The following is a 19,960-nucleotide window of genomic DNA, read 5'->3' on the forward strand; positions in this document are numbered from 1 at the left end:
AGACAAAGAGTAACTGCTATGCTCAGCACCAGAAGATATAGTAGCTGAACAATAATAGATAATAAAGGTATTTAGTGGGGACCTCACCTTAATCTGACTGGCAGTTGCAGCATCTCACTTGCCCTAAGCAGCAACAGAGACATCCCTGCCCTGGCCACGACTCCAGCATTTCACTCGTCCAAGTCATCAGCCGATTCATTGTGTTTATCGCTACCAATTTTATCGTTGATCTCCGCCCGAAGAGCAAAGTCTGAATCGCGGTCTTGAGCTCATTGGGTGGAATGGCATTATGGAACGGTAGGAATCGATATGGCCCAGCCGGGTAAACAGACCACTCCAAGTCACGGTTGTTATGCCTGAGGCGGATAGTTAAAAGATGGTGAAATTCACCAACTCTGTCGCAAGATGCTCAATGGGAATACATGCAAGGTCTGCTGAGTAAAGAATAAGAGGTAGTCTTGGGCGCATTCGATCACAAAATTTACTGTTGAAAATAAATATCAAGATCGCATTAGTGCGATTCATTGTTTTGGCTGCGCTTTAAATCCTGTGCCGTAGGCTGCTAGAATTCACTGCTAGGTTCAAGGCGCACAGATGACCCAATGAGAGTTGCATTCGTGCCAAATTTTTGCCTCATTGGGCGAAAATTGTTCGTCCAAAGGGCCTCTTGGGGGTGGGGGTGGGGGAGGGTGGAAGCATCTTTTGGACACGATGGATCCACTGGTAGGATTGCTAAAGATGATCGACCTTAATTTCTATTACTTGTATAGCGCAAAGAAGGCCGTTGCTGAGCTCATGAAAGAGGGGCAGTCAGTCCAAGACAGATCGGCAAGTAAATCCTTGACCAATATTCTAGCCAGGTGGGGGAGACGTCCCTATGTCGCCCATTCTCTTCCTCTTCTTCTTCGCCATGCTAAAAACGATCGAGGCCAGTACGTAGCAGAACCAGAGATGCTCCCCTCGGCGGTCCTTTAAGTTGGTTCTTGGGAAAAGTGATATCAAACCAGATCTATAGTCTACACTCTATTTTACAGAATTGTGAACAAAATCGTATTGATGACCAGAAGCTCTCAGTGTTTCGAGGTACGAGTGACCAGGTATTCTAGGCAAACTCCAACCCTGGATCAGATGCCCGACGTCGACCGCCTGAACTGCCTTTGGACGCGAATGCCTTGCAAAGGAATTTCGTCGCCGCTCTCGTCACCTCTGTCGGTATTTGACTTGTAACTCTTGACGGTAAACTCGTAGCCCTTGATATCCGGCCTCAGGTCATCGACGACTGGCGACAACGCCGAGTTTGCTTTTTTCACCGTGCCATCCGACTCCGTGTCGTCCGGCAGTCGATAAAACGCATCCCCCCTTCCATTGGGCTCAGCGTTTGGCGCGGGTCGTGCCTCGGCGTCCTCCCGGGATGTGCCCTTGCTGAATGCCGATCGGTCGGCCTTGGACCGGGATGCTGAGCCGCGCACAGTCCCGACCAGGGACTGGAGACCGGTGTACCGTGCAAATAGCCGCAGAACGGGCAACATGGTGGGGAGGTTGGCGGAGACGATGCCGGCTGACATTTCAATGGCTGTCCAGCCGACCGTCGGGGCGAGGCTGTAAGTCGGGTCGGTGGCAGTGTAGGTAAACAGGACGCTCGTTCGGTATGCAGAAGCGAATACGACGCTGCGGAGAATTAACGTCAGCATTTAAAGCCGCGAGGGATCAGCAGAGGTAAAACTTACAAGAATCCAAGGCCGAATGCAACCATGAGACCGAACTTCTCGCCCTTGCCCAGCTGCAGTCTCCAGATTGGCCGCAGCGGCAGCAGCAAGATGATGAAGTCGGTCAAGATGGTCGAGGCGGCATTGGCAATCCACGTGCCAACCTGGTTGATGCAGTGCCCCGGCAGGTGAGGGTACCAAAGCTTCTCGACCGGGATGCAGATGAAGACGAAGAGGAAGGTGATTGTGACGACCCAGGCCATGACGAAGGTGCCGACGATCCACGCCATCTTCTTGAAGTAAGGCACGCGGAAGATGCGGTAGTACATGAGCAGCAGGCTCAGCTTGGTCCAGCCGAGGTTGAAGGCGTACAGGATCTCGGCCACGACGAGCCACTTCGCCATCATGACAATGTCCTTTGGGTCGACCAGGTCGGCGTGGATGCCCATGCCGCACGAGTACATGGCGAAGATGAAGCCGACGACGACCAGATTCCAGCCCTAGCACGCACCGCAAAGTCAGCGCCGCCGCAAAACCTACGACGGAGGAAAACGCCCCAACTCACCGCGGAGAACAGAATGACCCAGTCATCCCACCACAGCTGCTGGCCCTTGAGATGGCGGCTCAGGAGGCGCAGGGCGACGGACGTCAGCGACAGCACCGTCATGGAGACGACGACCTGCATGGTCCATGGCTGGAGGTCGTGCGGGTCGTAGCCCGGCAGGCCGGGGAGCTGGGACTCAGAGGACGACGGCATTGGGGTCACGACGTGCAACTATCGACGGCGGGAGCGCAGCAAGCATCGAGAGTTGAGTTCGCAGCTGGCCGGCAGCGGAGTTCGTCAACGTCAACGGGAGCAGGAGGGAAAAAATGGATGTGCACTATTTTCAGTCAGGGTGGCCAGAGCCTCTTTACGACGTCGTACCCAGGCCCTCAGGTCCCGACAAAAGCATTCCACTCGGGACAAATGGGTAGCAAATGCCGATCATTATTGTGGGCTCTGCGGTGCGCCGGCAGGGATAGAACTGGGCCTGAAAGGGGTACGATGTAACTCGGGTCAACTTAGTTTGACGGTATAAACCCACAAGTGCTACGCAAAAACCCACAGCAGCCAGGGCAAGGGGGTTGTCGGCGAACAGCCGCGAGCGACCCCGGTTGAAGCCAGTTACCCAGGAAATGCCTCGGTTACGGTTAAGCCCCTGTTGCGCTCGTGGTGATCTGAGGTTTGTTTCAGCGATGTCGTGCTTGTAACATAGTGCAAAGCATATATATATCCTGCAAGGTTCCCCAGTCTCGTCGACTGTCCTCGGGCCTGATAGACGACGGCATCTCTGCAACTCAACCTCCCAGACTAGCTGATCTCGCTGCCCAACACCACCCACCGGGTCGGTCCGGCAGCCACACGACGGACGATGCTTAAATCATGAGACGGCCAATTACCAACACCGGGCGTTTCGAAAACCGCCCCTGTGGCGAGCGTAGCCGCGTCCGCTTGTCAGTTCCGCGGCGGCCCCTTTCCGGATGCGGTTCACGTCAACGCTGCAGACCAGGGCCGCCTGCGTTAGTCCACCAGTCCGTCGGCGCCACTCGGTCGTTTTGTCCTGTTGCGGGCTTGATCGCCGTGCGATGTCACCTTGATTTGGCTCCGGCATCCACTTGGTCGCCGGCGGCTCCACTGCGCTGGTGCCAGACGTGACACTATCGCGGACGCGGGCTGCGCGGAACATCGTCGAACGCTCCGGTGCGTCATGCGTTACGCTCCACAGCGGGAGTCGTCCGTTTACTTAGGGAGTCGGCTCGCGTTGACGCCGGCCGCGTCTCTCCATTTCCCCTCGCTCTCTCTTCTCGCTGGTTGTGCCGCCATTGCCTTGCACAAACTGTACCGTCTTTCCACAGCTCGCTAGTCCGTAATACAATCCAACCCTCTCACCGAACGCTCGAAATGGCAGCCACCACGACAATCAAGGTTCCCCACCTCGGCGGCATCACTGCCGGCTACCGACTCTCCGGTGACGCTGTCGATGCCAGCAAGCCCACCGTTGTCCTCGTCAACTCTATGTGCACCACGTCTTCACTCTTCAACGCCCAGTTCGAGAGCAAGACGCTCACCGATGCCGTCAACCTCCTCGCGATTGAGCCGCTCGGCCATGGCGCCACCAGCTGCCCCCAGGAGCACTTCACCTACTGGGACTCGGCCCTAATGTCGCTCCAGGTCATGGAGGCATTGGGTGTCCAGAAGGCATTCGCGTTGGGCACCAGCCAGGGAGGCTGGATCGTCACTCGCATGGCCCTGTTGGCCCCGGAAAGGGTACTATCCACCGTCACCGCAACGCTTGCCGATCAATTGCGCACGCAAATGCTATCAATTAACCCCTGCTAACCTTTATCTACCCAGATCCTTGGTCTCCTGCCCCTCGGCACCTCAATGGACTACGAGTCGGCCGCATCTCGCGAGAAGGGCTGCTGGGATCCCAAGACCCAGCTCATCTCCTTCTACGAGAGCTGGGGCAGCGCGGAGCCGACGCCGGACTTTGTTGTCGACGAGATCTGGCGAGGCCTGGTCGCTTCGGTCGGCTTCGGCAGCACCGTCACCCCCGAGACGCTGGCATTCTGGCACGCCACTCTGAAGGACGTTTACAAGGGCGACGAGGGCCGAAAGAAGCTGCGGGTAGCCGTGGCCTGTCTTTTGGAGCGAGACGGACTGATGCTTCGTGTACGAGACATCAAGTGCCCGGTTTACTGGCTCCAGGTGAGTGTCTTCTAAATCACAAGTCCGTAACGTGAGTGTATGCTAATATCTGGTTTCCAGGGCACCGAGGATCCCGTTTTCGGCGTGACTGTGCCAGCTGAGCATATCAAGCTGTTCACGTCGTCCCCCGAGGCCACGTTGACTTTTGTCGAGGGCGGTGGTCACTATTTGAGTGCGACCAGCCCTAAAGAGATTGAGGAGGCGCTGTTGAAGATAGTTGCTAAGTATGCTTGATATCTACAACGCTTTGGGTGGCATTTTTCAAGCGAATCAGACAATACTCAGGATAGATATTGATCATTGCGATTTTGAGCACTACAGCACCCTTATTTATTCTCTTGTCCCTTGTTCCCTTGGAATCATCTGAATGATATCCCGATCATTCTTTGTAGTTGTGTTCGGCCAAAAGTTCAAGGCCAAGTATAGCACTCATCGACTTGGAGCAATGCCCATTCTTTTCAAGCCCATCCAATTGGTGTAAGTACCCAGGCTCTTGTCGTTTCTTTTGCAACATGTGATACTGTGGGGGTGGCGCTCGACAGGGCAGTTTATTCGCGAATGCAACCCTCGATCTGCCGGTACTCAAGTCGAATGACAGGTGTCAGTAGCCAACGTCTCACGCCGGAACATGTTTCGACCTATCTAGATAACTTCGATTGGTCGAGCTCGTCGTTTCTGGTCAATTTTGGACGAGATGGACAACCCTGAAGCAGATCCGATGGCAATAAATAGGTTGACTGCGGGGTCTCTCCCATCCCACTCGGTTGCTTTCTTTTATCCGCCCCAACCAGATCCTCTGTGAATAGTTTACAATTCCGCACCAGGGCAAACTCTCCGCTCGAACTCTCTTCCTTCCACCACCGTGCCCATCGTCAGAAAAATATTGCCGGTGCGAGAAAAGGAATATTGGGAATCTCTTGACCCAAATGACGTAGCCGAAGTAACAGAGGCAGTCCAGAAAGCTACGGAGGCAAGGAAAGGGGGCATTTTAATCCCTGCTAGTACTGCCGGTCGGAACCCGCGGCCGACATTCACTACTTTGGAAACGGAGCACCAATCACATCGCCCACTTCCGTCAGAGTGTCTGTCGGGTGTTATTATCTCCGCGATTGTGCCATTTTCCTGCTTCGGGGCCAGTTCGCCGTTGAGGGGCAGGCATGGGCAGCTGAGGCCGGCTTTGCATATGCCGTCAAACCGTCAAAGACGAGGAAAAGATGAAACTGGTCGGCGGTTGCATTGTCTTGGTCATAGAGGAGGGAGACATAAAAGGAGTATGTCGCAAGAAGACGGAACAAAATCAAAACGCCTATTGGAGCGGGAATGGTTCTTGGAATCGGTCCTTATTGGCACATGGCTTTCTACACAATCACCCCGCCCTATGAATACGAGCTGATGTGATGCCAGATCGCATCGCATTTGGCCAAGTATGGTGGTTATTCGGAGCTTCGGCTCCATTAGGAACTGTCAGATTCCCTTTCTTCCGTGTCGTTTGTAGAGTTTGTAGCCGCGTAACCAATCGAAACATGTCATCAGACGTGTTGCTCCATAATCACGTTGCGAAAGCGAGCGGGGGTAAATAACCGGATGAAACTCTGGAGATTTAGAGTTTTTACTGGCTTGAGGAGGCAAAGGAGTGCTGATATTGGGATTGATTATCTTTACTACCAAGTGATGATATGGCATATTCCATAACAATCGTACATTGATGCCTCGATTGGCGGAATTTACGCTACAGGGTAGGACAATTCGGCCGCGCGTTGGATAATTAGAGGGCTGAGATTCCCCACACGTTGGCTGAGCATGAAACAACCCAACGGTGAGGACTAGCACCATGGCGACAACACTCATTGGAGCAAAAATAACAATCCCAGCAATGTGCCCCTAATATGGCGTTGGGAATTGATGAATTTGTAAGTCACGACATCTATTAAGAGCCGCAGCTCCCGGCTTTAGTTCTGTACACTTGATCTATCCAACATCTTACACTCCTCCCATAAGCGACTCCGGCTGGTCCAAATCATCGCCATTCAAGATGCTGGCATCATTTGTTTCCTCCGTCCTCCTCCTGACGTCGGCCGTCTCGGCGACCCTGTCGTACCGCGGCGTCGACTGGTCGTCCACCCTGCTTGAAGAAGACGCCGGCATCTCGTACACCAGCGGCGGCACGAAGCAGTCGCTCGAGAAGATCCTCGTCGCCAACAACGTCAACTCGGTCCGCCAGCGCGTCTGGGTGAACCCGTCCAATGGCGACTACAACCTCGACTACAACCTGGAGCTCGCTAAGCGGGCCAAGGCGGCTGGCTTGAGCGTCTACCTCACGATGCACTTCAGCGACACCTGGGCCGACCCGGCCAACCAGAAGATCCCGTCTGGCTGGCCTACCGACATTGAAAACCTCGCGTGGAAGCTGTACAACTACACGCTCGCCGTGTCCAACTCGTTCCAGGCCGCTGGCGTGCAGCCCGCCATCATCTCCATCGGCAACGAGATCACCTCGGGCCTGCTCTTCCCGACCGGATCGACCAAGTCGTACGCCAACATCGCGCGCCTGCTCAACTCTGCGGCGTGGGGCATCAAGGACTCTAAGCTCAGCCCTAAGCCTAAGATCATGATCCACCTGGACCGCGGCTGGAGCTGGGACGTCCAGGAGTACTTCTACACTACCGTCCTGGCCCAGGGCTACATCACCACCAGCGACTTCGACATGATGGGCGTCTCGTACTACCCCTTCTACGGCAGCGGCGCTACTCTGGCCGCCCTCAAGTCGACGTTGACCAACATGGCCAACAAGTGGGGAAAGCAGATTGTCGTCAGCGAGCTGGACTGGCCGACGTCGTGCCCGTCGCCTGCCTACGCGTTCCCTAGCGATCTGAAGGATATTCCGTTCAGTGCTGCCGGCCAAACCGAGTTCATCAAACGGGTTGCCGCTGTCGTCGCGGGCGTGAGCAAGGGTGTTGGACTGTACTACTGGGAGCCGGCGTGGGTGAACAACCAGGCGCTCGGGTCGTCTTGCAGCTCCAACACGCTGTTCTCGTGGCCGGGTACCGCGCTTTCCAGTGTTTCTGCCTTCAAGTCCATTTGATCTACAGGAGGGCAGCGTGCTTCTTGCACATATTAGTCAATCATACGTATATATGGGAATAAAGAGTGTTTGAAATCGAGAACTATCTGATCGCGTTTTGAATCATGATGCAAACTGGGAAGTCGGAGAAAGCCCGTCAATTTCCTGGCCTGTGTAATTGCTTTCGCTATCTCAGTTTGAATTGCGGTGGCTTTCGCCAGAACCCCAAATTCCTAGTGTGCCCGTCTCGTGTATTCCCTGGAAACCACTTACCCACCTATTGATGCTTTGACTGCTTAGATATTGGCAGCAGCACTTATCCATAGAGGCGGCGAACATTTGCAAAAAGTTATTGAAACTGAAAGGTTGGTCATTGGTGGTCGCACCTCTATAGAATAGAATTCCTAGTTTAAAGAGATTTCCGGCGTTTTGAGGGGTTTGACGATCGATAACAGTGCTAACAAGTAGATAGCACACACCTGCCAACTTTCACCTTCGGGGATCTCCATAAGCACATTTTAGGCTGGTCGTCTTGAAGACATGCTTCTGCAACATCAATACTATATCATCAACTACGTCTGACGAATTCCTTTTGAAAAAGACTTCTTTCAAATCATGTCATTTTTCCCACCTTGTTTTATGAACTGGAATTCCTTACCTTTTGCTACATATATAAAGCTTTTTGACCATGATTTCGAGGACCGGAACCCACATGTCCTGACTTCCGGCCGGTGACACAGCCTGCCTGAGATTACAGCATCCAGCAGCCGCTGCCGTCTTCATGTATGAAAGTCGGGCTTCAAGCCATAGCAATCAAGAGTATAATACTATATTGTAGTCACTAGATGTGACCCTGTTCTCGTGAATGAAATACGTTAGTAAGAATAATGAAGTCGTATTGAAACGCGACAACAGGCATGCGAAAATGCTCATAAAATCTATCTTATATCTCCTCAAGCCATGTGTTCAGACAAGCCAGAGAACTCTTAGTACCGGGATGGTCTGAGCCCAATCTTTGTTGCCGAATAGAAAGGCACTCCTGCAACAAGGTTATAACATCGTTTGTTCTGCCACCATCCTTCCATGTGCGAGCGAGTTGCTGCATCATGATTACCGTCTGGAGATGATCCTCTCCCCAAAGTCGCTTGCCCATCTCTATTCCCTGCACCAGCAGCTCCTCAGACTCCTTCAGCCGGCCTTGCATGTAAAATATCCTGGCTAGGTGGCCTGTATGCTTGATTGTACGACGATGCTCCAGTCCTCGAACTCGCTTTGATAACTCCAGTGCTTGTGTCCCTAGCTCCTCAGCTTCCTTCAATTGACCTTGGTCCATAAGTATCTTAGCCAGATTGCCTATACTAGTCAGTGTATTAGGGTGCTCATCTCCATTTACTCGCTTTCTTGTCTCCAATACTCGTACCTCCAGCTCCTCAGCCTCCTTTCTTCGGCCTTGCTTGCGAATTGCACAAGCTAGCATGCTTGTTGCTTTGAGTGTAAGATTATGCTCCTGTCCGTTAATTCGAATTGACGCCGTCATTACTTGTATCTCTAGCTCTTCACACTTCTTCCATCGGCCTTGGTTATCAAATATACGAGCCAGACGGTGTTTGTTGTGCAGGGTCGTAGGATGTTCCTCTCCTTTGGACACTTCAAGAAGTGCTATGGCTTGAGTTTGGTGCTGTTCAGCCTCCTTCACATATCCTTCCTGTGACAAATAGTGCACCATGGAACCCAACAGTATAGCTCGTGCAGTGCTTGCACCATTTGCGCGGGTACCATCCTGACTCAGTACAGAATTCGCATGCGGTAGATATTTAAGACACAACAGTCGACTGCCGGAGGTTCTTTTTGGGTATTCGTCCGCCACCGTTTTGAGGGCATGCTGTGCGAAACCGACCATGGCACCCTTAACCAGCAGCCACTTGCGTGTTACCAATTGAACCAGCCGATGCATGTCCACGGTCTCATTCTTCTCTTTCGTGATGAAAGAAAATGCTTTGAGTAGACCGAGGGACTTGGTTAGCTTGGCAGCATCGATGGCATTAAGTCCCTGAGGCTGGGCATGGAAACAATAAATGGTAATAAACTCCTTTGGGATAGCCTGGCGATCAAGAAGGCTGATGAAGGACAGGATGTTACTTGTGAATGAATCTTGCTGTTCGATCATTTCAAATGAAATAATCCAAGTTGCTGTGAGTGAACGCGGCGTTTCGGAGTCTCTCCCGACTGTGTTGAATGGTTCGCTCAGGCGATCCACTAACGCCACGTCGCTGTCATCCAAGAGTTTGATGTATTCTCCGATTGTGATGGAGTTTCCTTGGATGAATGCTGCAGCCTGCGCCAGTGCAAGGGGTAGCTTTTCCAGCCGCGATGCAAGGACCGTTGTCTCTCCAATATTGACTTCCTGATCATCCATCAATGCACGCATGAGCATGTTTGCCTCTGCATCAGTTAACTTGTCGACTTCAATTGGAGGTTTTCCTTGAGCCAACTTCAATCCCACTTGTTTGTTCCTGGTTGTGACAAGGATCGATCCATGAGCACACTCGGGCACATAGCGTCCTAGGCTCGCTCCTTTATTGACAGTGGAATTGGATGGAGTGATCTCATCACTTCCTTCCTGCGATCCAAAGAATAGCTCTATGTCGTCGGCATTATCGATAACCATGAGCCAGCGCTGCTGATAATTCTTTTCAAGCCAAGTCTTGACGAGCGATAACACGTCGATTTGTGGGTCATCACGTCCTGGGATGTTGAGTTCCTGAGCGATGGAGGAATATCCCCCGCGGAAGCGTTCAGCGTTGCCTCCGTGAACCCAAAATACCGAAATACCAGGATGTGTTTGTCGTAGCCAGTAGACATAGGCTATGGCAATCTGGGTTTTCCTATGAAATGTCAGGCTGTATTCCGCCGTCACCGTAATCTAGCTTACCCAACACCACCAAGACCGTATAGTGAGATCCTTGATCGTAGCTTGACAGCTCTCTGGGGCTGACCTATGCTAAGCCGTTCTTCCAGATCACGGAGGATTTCAGATCGCCCTACAAAGTCTTCGTTTTGATTGTATGGAACCAGAACTAACTCTATTAGTAGGTGCTGTCACGGTGACTCTCTTTACATACAATTTGCAGTTGAGCGTTGAAAGCGATTGCGCGATGATAGCGCCCGTCGGGTGAGGCCCTTAAGCCTCTCGCATGCTTTCTCATACTCGTGATCCTGAGGCCCAAATTTCACCATCAGAGAGTGGGTACGGGCGATGGCGCAGATGTACTCCGGTCGATTTTCCCAAGGGCGGCAGACAGTAGCGGAAGATTTAGTGACTAGGACTTTAGGTGGTCCATTCATCTTCCAGTTACCATGTTCATCCTGTTCGTTGTTAAGAGTGTATGTTTATGAGAGTGGGAGACAAATACCTTTTGTGCTGTCGGTGACTCAACTGTTTCGTAGAAGCAGATAATCTCGGCCTCACCTTCTTCACCCAGAGCCTTATAAAATCCTCGTTGTTGCATGGTAAGGATTTGGGAATTGATACGGTTGATAGATTCAATCAGGAAACGATTCGGTCCGTCCCCAGCCATAGGGATTAGCGAGCTAATATCCATTCCGTCGTTGGGAACCCCAAAGAAGGCGATTCCACGTACAGCTTGAAGAAGGTTAATATCGTCCTCTACAGTAGATTTTGACAGGGATATCAGGGTCTGTTTTGAATTAGCTTTCGTCAAGTACACTAAATGTACAGAGCTTACCTGCTTGATGATCAACCCTCCCAAGCTATGAGCAACGAAGATGATCAGTCGCATCGTCGACTTGCTGGCCAATGCGAGCAAACTTGTGTGTAATGCAGTTGCGAGGTCCTCCAAGTTTTGCATATTCTCGCTTTGTGAGACTTTCGATTCATAACCGTAAATCATAGTCCGCGTCATTGGTATGTCGGTGTCTGGGAGGATAAGATCGTAGGGCAAAGAATCCCGCAGCCACATGTAGTCCCCGCCCTTCTCTTTGAATGACCCGAATGCATGGCCACCAAGACCAGATATGGCAATGACGCTTGAACCATTAGCACGAGCTTCGTGGAGTGCTCTACCCTTGCAACCTTACTCAGCCTTGTGATCCTTTGGAGGAGGTGTGTACAGCGTAGTGATGCCGAAGAAGTCATGGTCAAGGGTGAGATATTCGTCTCGGCTGGGTAGATTTTCGTTTGTCTTTGGGAGTCGAAAGCTTCGACTCCCTCCGGCGCGCAGTTCTCGGAGCGGAGGGAGGAGGTTTTGAAATGTGACAGTCGCCGTCTTCGTCCGGCCGTTGATTTCGTTTGCAAGAGACCGTATAGTCATACCTGTGGAGTTCTCATGGTCTGTGAGGAACGACTCTAGTCGGGCGGGGTCCCATGAGTCAGGTACGCCGCGGACGCGGAACGTCCTAATATCTCCCGGTGCTAGAGTGCCAGCCTGACTTCGAATAGGCGGCTCCATTTTGGGTGAAGTGGGATGTGCAGTCTAATCGGTGACGACGCTTGCTGAACCTGTCCGAGTAGACATCGGTGGGTCGCGCCCAATTTCCAGAGCTGTTGACCTAGTCGATACGTTTATCGTGTGTGAAATAGAAGCCTGTTGTGAGGAGGTAGAAGCTGAGAGAGAAAACAATCCAAGGGATTTGCGGCTGAGGGAAGCGTGAAGTAAGCATTGAAAAGTGGCGGACGCTGGGAGCCTCAGGCATCAGAGGCTTGCAGTACTCTTGGCCTCTCAACAGCCAGCCTTCACTTTACGCGGTAACCAACTAATACAGATCAGGCTGTGGCGCCGAAAATGCATGGCCCAACAAACACGGTGGCTATTTTCCTGCACAGATACAAGCCTGTTGACGGTAGCCTAGACAAACTAAAATACCCAGGTAACATGTAAGTAAGAGGGCGTATTCTCAATTAAGCATTCCATGTTATTTCGTATCTGTATATCTCTTTGAGTGCTGTGAGGCTTCCCGCAGACAGCCTGCAGAGATCTCAACCAATAAGAGAGTAAAGACTTAGGGATGCTTGAAATCAGGTATTAGGTGAGCTGAGACAGAAGTCTTTGAATCCTGACTGATTCCTACTAGTGCAGAAGGGGGTGTGAATCTCGTAATCTAAGAGAAATTTATAGCAATTAAAGAGATACAAGTTCATTATGCTAACTATCAACGAATAGGTATTTTCCCGTTGCTATTAATATAATATCCAGCCTTATAAATAAATAGAATGCCCATAACAAAATAGTTACCAGAGAATAAGACTGCAGCGATCAAACCCGAGTGACATAGCCCTCATTGCGTTGCTCGAGGTTAAGATAAACCCCACACAGCGACTGAATACCGCCAGCCAGGAGAGCGGCCTCAAGTATTGCTGCGCCCCCGAGTCATTCAAGCAGCAGGAATTACTGGGACGCGTCGTACGAAGAAGAGGCAGGCAATGCGGAAATGCCACGCGTCGTTCCGACGTTTGTCGAGATGAATTGTGTCTCGAGGGCAGTGCACGGGCTCAGTGGTGAGCGATACTATACCCGACTAGGGGTGCTTGTACTTGAACAGCCCGAGGATATGAAAGCGCTATGGGATGCGTTGGAGAAATTTGATCAGCTCAACCCGGGAACTCGGTCAGGATCTATCATTTGCGATGGGATCCCGCGACCTGTAGGTGGGCGGGAGTATGTGGAGATGGATGGAACCTCGCAGCGTGTTATTTGTATTCAGTGAGATGAGCTCAAATAGTTCATGATTCGTGTCCCTAATAGAACGCTAGGATATCTTGGATGCAATAGAACACCGCTAGGCTATGATAAAACATTCGACACAGTTTAAACACTTCTCGTCCCTCAACCCGTTGATTAGGTTCTTCCATCCCCTCTGCCAGATATAGCAGGGTCCGGCAAATCATAAACATGCATAAATCAAGTCATGCTAACAAAGAGTAAACTCCACTTGGCTCTAGCTATCAGCGTTCTGTGGCCCGGATTGCAAAAGTCTATATGCTCATAAACACATCTATGTCTAGTTCAGGTCTCGCGACCACGATTCAGGGTTGACGTCCGTCTCGGCTTCCGGTTGGACTTGCTCCTCGGACAACCGTGGATTTCGCAGTGCCAGGGCGAATCCAATCATGGGAATGCAAAGGCACATGCCAGCAATGCAGAGCAGCTTCTGCACATGTGAATAGCTGGCGATGATGGCGTCTCGGATTTCTCCTCCGACGGGATAGTTGGGTACCACGGAAAAGGGGGAGTCGTAGATGGCCTGAGCCAGCGTGGCGTTGGGTTGGAATGCGAGGTTGGCTTGTAGAGTGCCGTAGAGTGTCTGGGTCCAGATTGCACCGGACAAGCACGTTCCGAAGGCGCTACCGACGTTGTAAAATGACAAGTACAAACCAGTCAGAATGGCCATGTGTTCGCGCGAGGCGGAGGCTTGGATAGACGCCTGGGTGGGATACGCAAACAAGCCGCCGGCCACGCCCAACAGGACCTGTGCGCCGATGATGCCAGTTCTGGAGGCCTCGGAAGCACCACCGGGGTGCAAAATCAAAAGGCCAAAGGCCAGCATGAAGAGACAAGTGCCTCCGACGATGATGAACTTGAGGCGGCGAATCTTGAAGATGACCAGACCAGCTGCCATGCCGCTGAGGACGCCGAAGAAAGAAAAGAAGGAGAGAATGCGGGTAGCACTCTCGACGGAAAAGTCAAATGCGACGACGAGGACAGTAAAGAGGTAGTTGCCCTGGGTGTACCACGCAAAGTTGAGCATGCTGCGGACGGCCAATGCAGACCAGACACCTCGATCGCGCAGAAGATGGAAAGGGACGAGAGGGTTCTTGGCGCCGCGCTTCTCCCAGAGGACGAAGAGAGGGACGAGGAAGAGGCCCAAGGTCAGGGGAACAATGACCTGCCAGTTGCCCCAATGGCTGACCTTGCCACCGGCTGCTGTTAGCGGTGCGAGGACGAGGGAGAATGCTGCGATGAGGGTGACGAGGCCGACCATGTCCAGCTGCTCCAAGAGGTCAGAGTTGAACCATTTCTTGGGCGAATGGTGGCGCGACTCGGGTCGAAAGGCCTCGATCTTCTTCGCACGGCGTTCAACGGTGTACAGGAAGGTGAGCAGCGGCAGCGAAGCAATCGGGTAGATGATGGCCCACATGCCCAGACCCCATCGCCAAGTGGTCGCCTCCAGGACGGCCGACGTAATGATGCCGCTAATCCAGGTGTTGACGAGGAAGGGAATGGCGGGGATGTAGCTGAAGAAGACACGGGCTCGCATGGACGAAAAGTCGGCAATCAGGACCTCCATCAGCAGCACAATGCACGTGTAGCCGGCCTGGTAGATGATGCTCCCGGTGCAAAATGCCTCAACCGACTGGGCACTCGCCTCGATGGCGATGCCGGCCGTGTACAGCAGCGTGGACGCGGCGATGACCTCGAAGCGGCCCAGCACGTCGGCGACCTTGGCGGCAGTGGGCTGGACGGCGACGGCGACGACGCTGCGGAAGACGTTGATGGTCGAGAGGTACGAGTGCAGCGAGAAGCTGGAGGTTGCGTAGGGCTGGTAGGCGGAGCGCACCTGGCTCTCGAGGCCGTAGGCGTAGCCGACGAGGAAGATGGCGACGAACAGCCACACGCGGTCGGCGGTCGAGAAGCTGGCGGACACGGCGGCCATGCGCTCGACGCCCGAGGAGCGAAGCGATGGTTTCTGCGTCGAGTCGTCGTAGCTGGTCGAGATGCTGCGGGTCGAGCTGCTGCTGGAGGCGAGCAGCACCTGGCGGTCGGACACCCGTCGTAGGGCAGCCACAGCGCCAGACGCGTTGTCGCTGGCTCCCAAAAGGGGCGCTCGCTCGTCGGTGCGGTCCATGGCGATGCGATGCGATGCGATGGATGCGACTGTGCGAAGCGGCGAGAGCGTGGTTTCGTTGGTGGTGTAGGTTCCAGGCCACAGGCTGCTAGAGCATGCAGCTGCGGGATGGCACCTCAGGCAGGCCACGCTGTAGGTATTTGTCACGCCGCACTTCGCAGGTCACGCGGGACAGGCGTCACGCTGTGTACCTACATAGAGCACAACGTACTGTGTACTTTACAATTCAGGAGGATCAGATAAGATAAATGTCCAATAGCGGCGGTTCTAGCCGGGGCTAATGTGCCCGCTGTGGATATTACTTTCCGCTTTACCCGCCATGAACCAGCTAGATGATCCGTCTGTGCTGGAATGCTACTATACTGTACTCCCGCTATCGGCCTGGAAATGACGCCTAAGATCCATCAGACAGGGATCCGCCATGCGGGAAATGCGGGAAATGCGGCCCAAGCATCGTCCATTGACAATCGGTTTTCGGTTATTTGCCGAAATCCCATCGTACAGAGTACAAGCGGGAGGATGTGTCTGAGATACCCTGCCGAAACTCCATCCCAGGGTGTCTATTTTCTCGAGATCTCAGGGATGGAGCATTAAAACATGTGGGAATTATTTATTCTACCAGTACTCCAGCGTCCATCTACTACTTCATGCTCTACCCTGGTATCTGGAATTGTTAAACGGCCGCCTCCCGTCAATCCAAACTCTATCTCGCCAAGACGCAACGCAGCGCCTTTGATCTAAACCGAAACAGTCTGGATGCAAAAGTATACCGATAAAAATACGCCCGCTAGTGATGTCCAACTGGACCCTGATTTCCAACTGGACCCTGATTTCCAACTGGACCCTGATTTCCTAGTCCCTGATTTCCTGGACCTTGCTGGCCGGATCCAAATCCTCCTCCTCCTCCTCCCACCGCTGCGAGATTGCCCTGCTGGAATTGTCCAGACTCTTGTTGACCCGATGCCACGTACATGTCCTGGATGCCCTGATTAAACCACGTAGGACTGCGACGCGGCTGTGGCATTGCTTCCCCATCTCCTTGTCCAAACCCAAACTGCGATCCCTGCAAGGAACCGCCCGGAACATTTGAAGATGCAATATTCGCACCTTGGCTGCCGGGGAATTGCTGTCCTTGTATCGCCATCTGGGTTGCACCGCCGTAACCTGGCTGGGGTGCGCTAATATTTGGATGGTTTTGCGGCTGCTGTTCCTGCATTCCTCCACCGGGTTGCTGGAAACCTTGCTGCTGCTGTTGCTGCTGGAAATGCTGGTTCTGCTGAAACCCTTGCTGCTGGACAGCTTGCGGTTGTTGGAATCCTTGATTCTGCTGGAACCCTTGGTTTTGTTGGAACCCCTGATTCTGTTGATAGCCTTGCGGTTGCTGATAATTCTGCTGTTGGAAGCCTTGTTGCGGGAATCCTCCCGGCTGAGAACTCGACCGCAACGCACGCGCAAACGCAGCTTTCCTATCAACACCAGCCCCTCCAACAATCCGATCATTCTCATCTATCCAAATAGCCCGCAACTTGGCCTCCTTCGCCCGCCGCGCCGTATTGGACCCGTACAAATCATTCATGTACCTGTTGAACTCGAGATACACGTTGCGCACCGTGTCGAAGTGCCCGACCGTCAGCTTCACCACGGCGTCGGGCTTGAGGATCGCCTGGTGGCTGTTGCCCTGGGCCTCGAACTCGGCGAGCGCCAGCGCCGTCTGGCAGGCGTTGCGGATCTGGCGCCCGTTCCACCGCGCGTGCGGGTGCTCGGCGAAGTGCTTGGCCGCGAAGCTGCCGATGCCCATCTTGTCGATGTCGATGCGGCGCTGCTTGTGCGTGAAGCGCTCCTCGATCATCTCCATGTTGATTTTGAATACTTCGACTGTCTTTTCGGCGTTGAGCTCGGGGTAGTATAGGCTGATGTGAATGCGGGATGTGAAAGCTTCGTCAAAGTCGCCGACTCGGTTGGTTGTCAGGAAGAGGATGCCGGAATAGTACTCTAGGACGCGGAGGAAGGCTGCAGAGCTTCATTAGCACCATGAATACGGCAGAGTGCTCCGTGTATGTGCTCACCTGCAACGAGTCCATTTCGCTTGAAATCCTCCTTGGTTCTCTCAGCGAGGAAAACGTCTGCCTCGTCAAGCAGAAGAATACATCCCCACCTACTAGCGAGAGTGAAGTTCGTCTCTAGTGTCTGCTCGACCTCTTTTGCCGTGGTTCCTAAATCGCCTGTACCAACCTATGTTAGGAGCTATCGTCGAACGCCAGGTAAGTAACACTTACCACATGTGATCTGGAGCAGTGGCTTTTTAAATAACTCCGCCACGCCCTCTATTTAAAGATTATCAGCAAGACAGAGCATGACAGTAAATCCTGCTAAAGGTGAGTAGTGCGTACCCGCTGTAGATGTTTTTCCTACTCCTGGAGCACCGTGGAGAAGCAAGATTAGGCCCTTTCCTATAGTCAAAGTCAGCCATGCGCCTCACCTCAATTCAAATTATATCCCACCTTTTCCCTTGACAATATCAACTTGCTCCGTTTGGCCTCCCTTGGACTCTTTGTCTCGGAAGTGCTGGGCGATGAGAGACACAATCATTGGCTTGTGCCCCTGCTCGAGAACTAGGCGGTCAAAGGCTGCGACGGGGTCCTTCTTGTCACTCCCTTCCCCTTCTCTCTCACCTTTTGCCTGGTCTTCTCCGGTCGTTCCAGTGGGAATATTGTCAGAGGTTTGAACATCTGAAAGATAAGTGAGATCTAATTGGGCTACATAAAGACAATATGGTTAGCATGCTATCGGCCGACGGATGGGGAATCAAAGAAAGAAAACTCGCCCCATTTCCGGCTCCGCAGAACGAATCCAAAGACGCGGTACGACATGATGACGAGCTCATCGTCCGCCATGACTGGGCGGTTTCCAGGCCCGGTCTGGATCTCCTTCAAGGGCCGAGGAATGATGGCAACCGATGGGACATCCTGCGAGGGCGTGTTGGGCAGCAGTCCGTTAACGTACTCGGTGCGCTGGTTGTCGTCGACGTATGAGTCGTTGTGAACAAATAGCTCTCCCCGACAGCAAGCGCCCCTGCAAGGCTCGTCCACGCCCTCATCCTCCCCGTCGCCGGCCGATGGAATATTTCCGACGAGAACCTCCAGGTCAGGTTTCTTCAGATGCTCCTTGGGGGTGTCCTCGAAGGAAAAGGCAGTCTCAAAGTCCACCACCACTTGGCTTTCGACTTCTTCACGTACCTCCAACGTCGGCCCGTCATAGTACATGTGCTTTACGCCGCGGCGGATGAGTTTCTGCCTGAAGCGTTGTTCGACTGGGTACTGTTGGAGCTCCTTCCACTCCGCCTCGCTCGTGTCAGCTCGGCTGAGACGGTGGTAGCGCAGAGGGTAGACCTCGAGAGAAGTCACGTCCCTCTGGCCCTCGAAGCGCTTGATATCAAAGGTGCGCGTCACAGGCCCCAGTTGCTTCCCGTCAAAGTCAACGTACACACAAGTGATGCTGAAGGCTGCCTTGACTCGCTTCTTCCCCTGGTTTGGGCCGCTGTACCAGCTCTGCCAGGCCGGTACCACGCGGTGTGGCGCGCTCGTGACGTGGACGACGCGGTATGCTTGCTTGCCATCGGGACGAACCACCTCCATGCCCGGGCGGAAAAAGTGCCAGAGGTCTGAGAAGAAGACGGTGCGGCAGTCGTCACTGCGGACGTAAGCGATTTTGCCAGAGATATTGGTGTCCATGAACTCAATGAGACATTTCAGGTGCTCCAGAGCCTTCTCTGACTTCGTTATGTGGCTCACGCGAGATGATGAAGTCGAAGAGCCAGAATCTTGTGAGCTGACCGAAGTCACTGAGCCGGCATCATCATCTTCTTTCCCCGTATCCTCCTTTTTTTCACTTGCTTCAGGCTTATCGTCGTTTGCACTTGTGTCGATATGATGTTCTTTAATTTCCTCTTTTGTGACCACTGAGTTGTTTGCAAGCGGCGACGCGTCAGAATCAAGGCTAGACGTTGAGATGTGTTTTGATTCTGTCCCCGCTGGTTCTGTTGATCTCGAATCATCCTCCTCCATAATTTCGTCTGGCGGTGAGCTGCCTCTGGCGGTAGCCGTGGTGTCCTCATTTGATTTCAATGTGGCCTTGTTGAACTTCTTCTCCAGTCCCGCGCACCAGTCTCTCAGCCTTTGTTCGCAGTAGATGAGTGCTTTGAACGGCCGAATGAGGAGAACCGACTCCCGACCGGTTGCCTCCAGCTTCAAGTCAGTTGATCCAAGAATCTTGGAAAGAATCATCAGGATCGCCCCCGAGTTGATTCGGATCCTCTCAGGGAGCGGATTTTGTCCCAACACCATTGCCGTCGTCTTGCGAGTCTGAGGATTCTCTGTTTCACCGAGCCGGCTCGAGTGGCCATACCAGGTTCGAAAGCCCACAATGTCATTGTCGAAGATAGGCTCGCCATCGAGAACGTTGATGACAGACGAACGCGTCAGGTCCACACCGGCGAGATGCTTAAAAGTAATCCAGTCGATGTATTTAATGCCTGGCTGGGGGAACTGGGACAACGACGGTGGCGGCGGTGGTACACTGCGG

General features: G+C 53.1%; 6 protein-coding genes across 6 annotated transcripts; 2 read left to right on the forward strand and 4 right to left on the reverse strand.

Annotated features, from left to right (window-relative positions):
• Positions 1-739: 739 nt before the first annotated feature.
• Positions 740-2,774, reverse strand: BGZ61DRAFT_454454 (uncharacterized protein). Its single transcript, XM_046246228.1, has 3 exons — positions 2,272-2,774; positions 1,728-2,206; positions 740-1,668 (listed from the first exon to the last, which is right to left on the reverse strand). The coding sequence occupies exons 1-3, from the start codon at positions 2,461-2,463 to the stop codon at positions 1,125-1,127; spliced, it is 1,215 nt and encodes a 404-aa protein (XP_046102802.1). The 5' UTR covers positions 2,464-2,774; the 3' UTR covers positions 740-1,124.
• Positions 2,775-3,552: 778 nt separating this feature from the next.
• On the forward strand, positions 3,553-4,823 carry BGZ61DRAFT_52537 (Alpha/Beta hydrolase protein). Its single transcript, XM_046252746.1, has 3 exons — positions 3,553-4,014; positions 4,102-4,455; positions 4,516-4,823. Exons 1-3 carry the CDS (start codon positions 3,649-3,651, stop codon positions 4,687-4,689), a joined length of 894 nt encoding a protein of 297 aa, XP_046102803.1. The 5' UTR covers positions 3,553-3,648; the 3' UTR covers positions 4,690-4,823.
• Positions 4,824-6,152: 1,329 nt separating this feature from the next.
• BGZ61DRAFT_454457 (family 53 glycosyl hydrolase) lies at positions 6,153-7,617 on the forward strand. The gene has a single exon (XM_046246229.1). The coding sequence runs from the start codon at positions 6,488-6,490 to the stop codon at positions 7,535-7,537; it is 1,050 nt and encodes a 349-aa protein (XP_046102804.1). The 5' UTR covers positions 6,153-6,487; the 3' UTR covers positions 7,538-7,617.
• A 794-nt stretch (positions 7,618-8,411) lies between these two features.
• BGZ61DRAFT_519112 (uncharacterized protein) lies at positions 8,412-12,126 on the reverse strand. Its single transcript, XM_046252384.1, has 6 exons — positions 11,615-12,126; positions 11,263-11,563; positions 10,930-11,214; positions 10,639-10,882; positions 10,449-10,593; positions 8,412-10,401 (listed from the first exon to the last, which is right to left on the reverse strand). Exons 1-6 carry the CDS (start codon positions 11,983-11,985, stop codon positions 8,460-8,462), a joined length of 3,288 nt encoding a protein of 1,095 aa, XP_046102805.1. The 5' UTR covers positions 11,986-12,126; the 3' UTR covers positions 8,412-8,459.
• A 1,408-nt stretch (positions 12,127-13,534) lies between these two features.
• On the reverse strand, positions 13,535-15,379 carry BGZ61DRAFT_355343 (major facilitator superfamily domain-containing protein; the record flags this gene model as incomplete). Its single annotated transcript, XM_046240698.1, has 1 exon — positions 13,535-15,379. One exon carries the CDS (start codon positions 15,377-15,379, stop codon positions 13,535-13,537), a length of 1,845 nt encoding a protein of 614 aa, XP_046102806.1.
• Positions 15,380-15,965: 586 nt separating this feature from the next.
• Positions 15,966-19,265, reverse strand: BGZ61DRAFT_454460 (uncharacterized protein). Its single transcript, XM_046246230.1, has 6 exons — positions 18,204-19,265; positions 17,881-18,135; positions 17,770-17,829; positions 17,656-17,703; positions 17,446-17,601; positions 15,966-17,389 (listed from the first exon to the last, which is right to left on the reverse strand). The coding sequence occupies exons 1-6, from the start codon at positions 19,108-19,110 to the stop codon at positions 16,167-16,169; spliced, it is 2,649 nt and encodes an 882-aa protein (XP_046102807.1). The 5' UTR covers positions 19,111-19,265; the 3' UTR covers positions 15,966-16,166.
• Positions 19,266-19,960: the final 695 nt, after the last annotated feature.

The sequence above is a fragment of the Ilyonectria robusta genome (genome assembly GCF_021365365.1).
Source record: "Ilyonectria robusta strain PMI_751 chromosome Unknown BGZ61scaffold_13, whole genome shotgun sequence".
In the NCBI taxonomy this organism is placed as follows: Eukaryota; Fungi; Ascomycota; class Sordariomycetes; order Hypocreales; family Nectriaceae; genus Ilyonectria; species Ilyonectria robusta.

Bases quoted from the DNA above. Each gene is read 5' to 3' on its own strand.
- BGZ61DRAFT_454454 (XM_046246228.1), bottom strand. From the start codon at position 2,463: ATGCCGTCGTCCTCTGAGTCCCAGCTCCCCGGCCTGCCGGGCTACGAC. The intron at 2,207-2,271 runs GTGAGTTGGGGC...GGTGCGTGCTAG, and splicing joins GGGTCATTCTGTTCTCCGCG to GGCTGGAATCTGGTCGTCGT. The intron at 1,669-1,727 runs GTAAGTTTTACC...AATTCTCCGCAG, and splicing joins GCATTCGGCCTTGGATTCTT to CGTCGTATTCGCTTCTGCAT.
- BGZ61DRAFT_52537 (XM_046252746.1), top strand. From the start codon at position 3,649: ATGGCAGCCACCACGACAATCAAGGTTCCCCACCTCGGCGGCATCACT. The intron at 4,015-4,101 runs GTACTATCCACC...TTATCTACCCAG, and splicing joins CCCTGTTGGCCCCGGAAAGG to ATCCTTGGTCTCCTGCCCCT. The intron at 4,456-4,515 runs GTGAGTGTCTTC...TCTGGTTTCCAG, and splicing joins GCCCGGTTTACTGGCTCCAG to GGCACCGAGGATCCCGTTTT.
- BGZ61DRAFT_454457 (XM_046246229.1), top strand. From the start codon at position 6,488: ATGCTGGCATCATTTGTTTCCTCCGTCCTCCTCCTGACGTCGGCCGTC.
- BGZ61DRAFT_519112 (XM_046252384.1), bottom strand. From the start codon at position 11,985: ATGGAGCCGCCTATTCGAAGTCAGGCTGGCACTCTAGCACCGGGAGAT. The intron at 11,215-11,262 runs GTAAGCTCTGTA...AATTCAAAACAG, and splicing joins GAGGGTTGATCATCAAGCAG to ACCCTGATATCCCTGTCAAA. The intron at 10,883-10,929 runs GTATTTGTCTCC...AACAACGAACAG, and splicing joins AGTCACCGACAGCACAAAAG to GATGAACATGGTAACTGGAA.
- BGZ61DRAFT_454460 (XM_046246230.1), bottom strand. From the start codon at position 19,110: ATGGACACCAATATCTCTGGCAAAATCGCTTACGTCCGCAGTGACGAC. The intron at 17,830-17,880 runs GTGGGATATAAT...CTTTGACTATAG, and splicing joins TGATATTGTCAAGGGAAAAG to GAAAGGGCCTAATCTTGCTT. The intron at 17,390-17,445 runs GTGAGCACATAC...GAAGCTCTGCAG, and splicing joins GCGAAATGGACTCGTTGCAG to CCTTCCTCCGCGTCCTAGAG.